Consider the following 4,106-nt stretch of genomic DNA (forward strand, 5'->3'; position numbering starts at 1 on the left):
ATGGGCTCTAGTGCTTTTAGCAAGTGAAAGGTTTCAAATGCCAAAGTTGCAGTGCGAGTTCTAGTGAAGGTTGAAAAAACACTGATGTTTTCAGTTGAGGCTCCAGGACCATGGTTGTAGTGAGTATATAGACATACTAGAGCTATAGTAAGAATGTGGTTTGCATTTTTTGGATAGAACGAGATAGGTCGCATGCATAGTTTATATGTAACAGAGTGCGTTAAGAAACTAGAATTCTAATAGGTTAAAAAGGGGTAGTGCGAGTTTGTGTCATACCTTGTTGGGAAAATTCTGTATAAGAGTTGGTATTGAGAAGAGTTGGAGCTTTTTAGCCATCTGTCACTGCAATTTGTCAATTCCTTTTGCCATTCCTTCTGCCATTGCATTTCTGCTCAACCTTTGAGACTGATGTGATATGTAATAAGATGTGCTTTGTAATAAATAATCTTTTTAGCAACTATAAGCTGCTTTGATCAGTTAAGATAGCTTGACAAAGTTGGACCAAGAGCTCCAGAGGTTAATAATCTCACACTCCTTGTCAGAGGTGTGAAGCTGGATGGATTTGCTGTGGCTGTGCTGGGATGGCCGCAATCCCCACTTGGCTCAGGGCGCCTGGGGCGCGGGCGAGGCCTGGCTCTGGGGGCTGAGCTGGGGAGTGCCGGGCTGGTGGGGGAACACAGTGAGGAGGCTCTCTGGGGAGGAAGAAGGCTCTGCCGTGAGCCACCAGGCCAGGCCTAGGTTTGCCTGCTGCCCATTGGAGAGAGAGAAAGAGGAAGAGTCCATCAGGGCTTAAATGATCCTTTGGTGCTTCTGGTTCTGGTGCCAGCTTGGCCAGCAGAGCAAGGTCTGTGCCCCTGCCAGCCGCTGGCTGTGGCAATGCAGCCAGAGCCCTCCCTGGTTTCACTTCAGGAGAGCCCCGGTGGCCTTTGCTTCAGCTTGAAAGGGCAGCTCTTGTTTCACTGTTGCATTTCTTGGTTTGTTCAAGTCCCTCCTGGCCCTCCAGTGCTGGAAGACACAAAGTTGCCATGCTGAAGGAAAGGCAGGGAAAGCTTGAAGAAGGCTGAAGGGAGCACTGAGATTTCCCCTTTTCCCAAGAGCTTTCTTCAGCTGAAGCTGCTGGCAAGGACCAGACTTGACAGCCCGTGATGGGTTTGTGCTTGTTTTATTTTGGGGGTCCTGCATGGGACGTGGTATGCAGGTGCTGCACAGGCTGCGGCGAAGCGTCAAAAATGCCCGCCCAGCACCCAAGGGTGGCACAAGATCTGCTCCAGCTCTGGCCTGTCTGCGGGGGACTTGGACTCCTGGCTGAGGCAGGGGCTGTGCCGGCGGGTCCCACTTCCCTCACAGGGCACCCCACGTTCCCCAGGCAACTGGCCAAAGGCAAGGAGCCCTTGTGCAAGGCAAAGGAGGCCGGCAGAGCAGCCCACGGCCTTGCTGGCCAGGCAGGCCGAGAGGCCGGGGCCCGGCTTATGCAGCCCCCTCTCTGCCGGCATGGCCGGCTGCCCTTTGGCACGGGGCAGATGCCGTGCCCCAGGAGCCGGCAGCCGGCTGAAGGCTGCAGCCCACGGTCCGGGAGGGAATGGGGCCGTGCAGTGCCCGGCACTGGGAGCAGGGCCCGGGCTGGGGGCTCACCGGCAAATCGTGTGAAGGCGCGCTCCTGGGGGAAGGTGCTGCGACTGAAGTCGATGAGCTTCAGCTCGCCGCTCTCCGGCCCCACGAGGAGGTTCTCCGGCTCGATGTCCCGGTGCAGGACGCCGCAGGCGGTGCAGTGCCACACGGCCTCCAGCACCTGGCAGAAAAGCCAGCGCGCCACCTCCTCGCACAGGAACTCCTGCTCCAGCAGCAACTGCAGGAGATCCCGAGATGCCTCCGGGCGCTCCATGACCAGCAGGAAGCTGTCAGGCAGCTCTAACCAGTCAAAGAGCTGGATGATGTAGGGGCAGCCAGAGCCCACCTTCTCCATGAGCACGATCTCCAGAGGAACACGGGTGCCGTCGGGCTGTGAGGAGGAGACAATGCCTCCAGCAGGCCTGATGCTGCCCTGTGGCTGCTGCGCCGGCTCCTGCCTGGGACGCCTCGGTGTCCTCCCCACCATGGGCAGCCTCCCTGGTGCTTGGGCTTCGTGCCAAGCCCCAGGGGATGCTTGGCAGGTGGCCCCTGCCCAGCCCCAGCCCGATCTCCAGTATTGCTAGACCCGCCATGCTTTGGCTCTGGCTCTGAGCCCATGCCCACCATCCCCCCGCCATCCCCCGCCAGCCACTGCCGGGCTCTCGGTTGTATCCCAGCCCTCCCCGGCCCACCCTGTCCCGCTGGTCCTGCTCATGCACCAGCTCGTTCCACTGCTGGATGCTCTCCTGGGCCACGTGTTTGATGGCCGCCTTCAAGCCATGGAGAGAGGGGGGCTGAGCTCAAGCCATTTGCCTCCCTGTACCTGCCCCATCCATGGGGTTGTCTGTCTGGGACTGGGTTGCACTTGGTGGGTGATGCAGAATATGGAGAAAGAAGATGTGTATTTCAAGACGACCTTGTTTTGAGGTGAATTGCTCAAGACACTGTGCCTGTATCCGTATCTGCATGTATGTATGTATATATTTTAAAAGTTTAAGTTTGAGGTAATGTGTTGGCATGGGAAGAAATTCAAGGTGGAACATGTGGGATTGGGAGGGCTTTTTTGGTGAATTATCTCCCATTTGTTACCTGAAAAGGGGGATGTGGAGAGGAGAGGGCAGTTGAGAGCAGTGGGGAATCAATGATGGGCAGTTGAGTTACAAAAGAATTGGCCAGTGACCCTCCCACTTCATTGGAAGCTTCCAGGGAGGGAGAGCGGGAATGGGCACTGGCTTGATGAGGGAAGAACCAGCTGGCTATGCTAGGAGCAGGACACTTTGGGCAGGTTTTGGTGTTGGACCTGGCACTGCTTCAGAATTCTCCTTGCCACCCATGGGTGAGCCTCTTGCTTGCGGCAGCTGCTGGTTGACAGGGACTTTTCAACACTCCCATTGCCAAGAAGACCCTCACCGTCTGTGTCGGTGCTTTAGGGGAAACTGAACCACTCCACTTATTCTCTTTCTTTATGCAAAGAGGGAGCCCCAGCTGCTGTTTGACTGGAACCTCAGCAAAGCTGCCACACCAGGATACTGCACCAGACAGGTGAGAACCTAGGAAAACCAAAGCCCCATGTTCCCTGTCCCCGAGGGTGCCGTTAGCCCCAGGGCTGGCTCAGGGCTGGAAAGGCGGCCCCTGAAGCTGCCTGAGCCAGCAGCGCCCCCTGGAGCCACGGCAGAGCTGCTGCAGCCCCTCTGCCCCGACAGGAGCCTGCAGCGCCCTCTGCCGGCTGTGGCCAGAACTACAGCAACGGGAGAAACTGCTGGATGGGTGGGACGTGGGACTGCTTTGGGGGGTTGTTGCCCTTGTTTTGGTTGTTTATTCTCCCTTGTTGCGTGTATATATATATATATATATATATATATATATATATTCCAGTAAAGAAATATTATTTCTTTTCCCATATCTTTTCCTGGAAGCCCCGAAATTTCAAGTTAGAACAATTTGGATGGAGGGAGCTTTCCATTCCAGGAAGATTCCCAGCCTTCATGGCAGACATGTGTCTTTCAAACTAGTGTGAAAGCTAAGACAGAGAGTACTGTGGATTTAATTAGCATATGTACTTTGATAACCAAGTTGCCTTGGCAAGAGCAAAAAGAGCTTTGAAGATAACAAGAAGATTGGATCAAGACTGGTAACAGGAAAGATGATTTAACTAAGTAGAAGTGTAAAGTTTGTCTGTGTGATGTTTAACTCAATGAATGTAATAAAAAATTACTAGCCTTCCTAAAAATGGTATATAAGCATATGTAGCTCACAGTTAATTGAGATTCTGATCATAAGTCAGTAGTCCCTGTCTCTCTCTCTCTCTCTCAATCATCAATAAACCAGGACAATCTGTCATCATTAATGGAAAACTTGACCTTGGAGGTAAAGGAACTCAAAGAAGCACAGTTTCAGCCCTTGCCTAAGAATTGTTCCTGATCCTCACAAAGCAGGGGCTTCTGTTGTTTGAAGAATAGTCTTTGAAGGATCTCTGCACACCAGCTTTTACCTCCCTC

The 4,106-nt window shown here is 53.7% G+C and overlaps 1 protein-coding gene across 1 annotated transcript; it reads right to left on the bottom strand.

Annotated features, from left to right (window-relative positions):
- Positions 1–1,223: 1,223 nt before the first annotated feature.
- Positions 1,224–2,378, bottom strand: LOC306816292 (serine/threonine-protein kinase pim-1-like; the record flags this gene model as incomplete). Its single annotated transcript, XM_079332752.1, has 3 exons — positions 1,224–1,555; positions 1,633–1,999; positions 2,301–2,378. Coding segments are annotated over 3 exons (777 nt in total), but the record flags the coding sequence as incomplete, so codon positions are not given.
- Positions 2,379–4,106: the final 1,728 nt, after the last annotated feature.

Source organism: Erithacus rubecula, assembly GCF_903797595.1.
Source record: "Erithacus rubecula genome assembly, contig: scaffold_498_arrow_ctg1, whole genome shotgun sequence".
NCBI classification, from domain to species: domain Eukaryota; kingdom Metazoa; phylum Chordata; class Aves; order Passeriformes; family Muscicapidae; genus Erithacus; species Erithacus rubecula.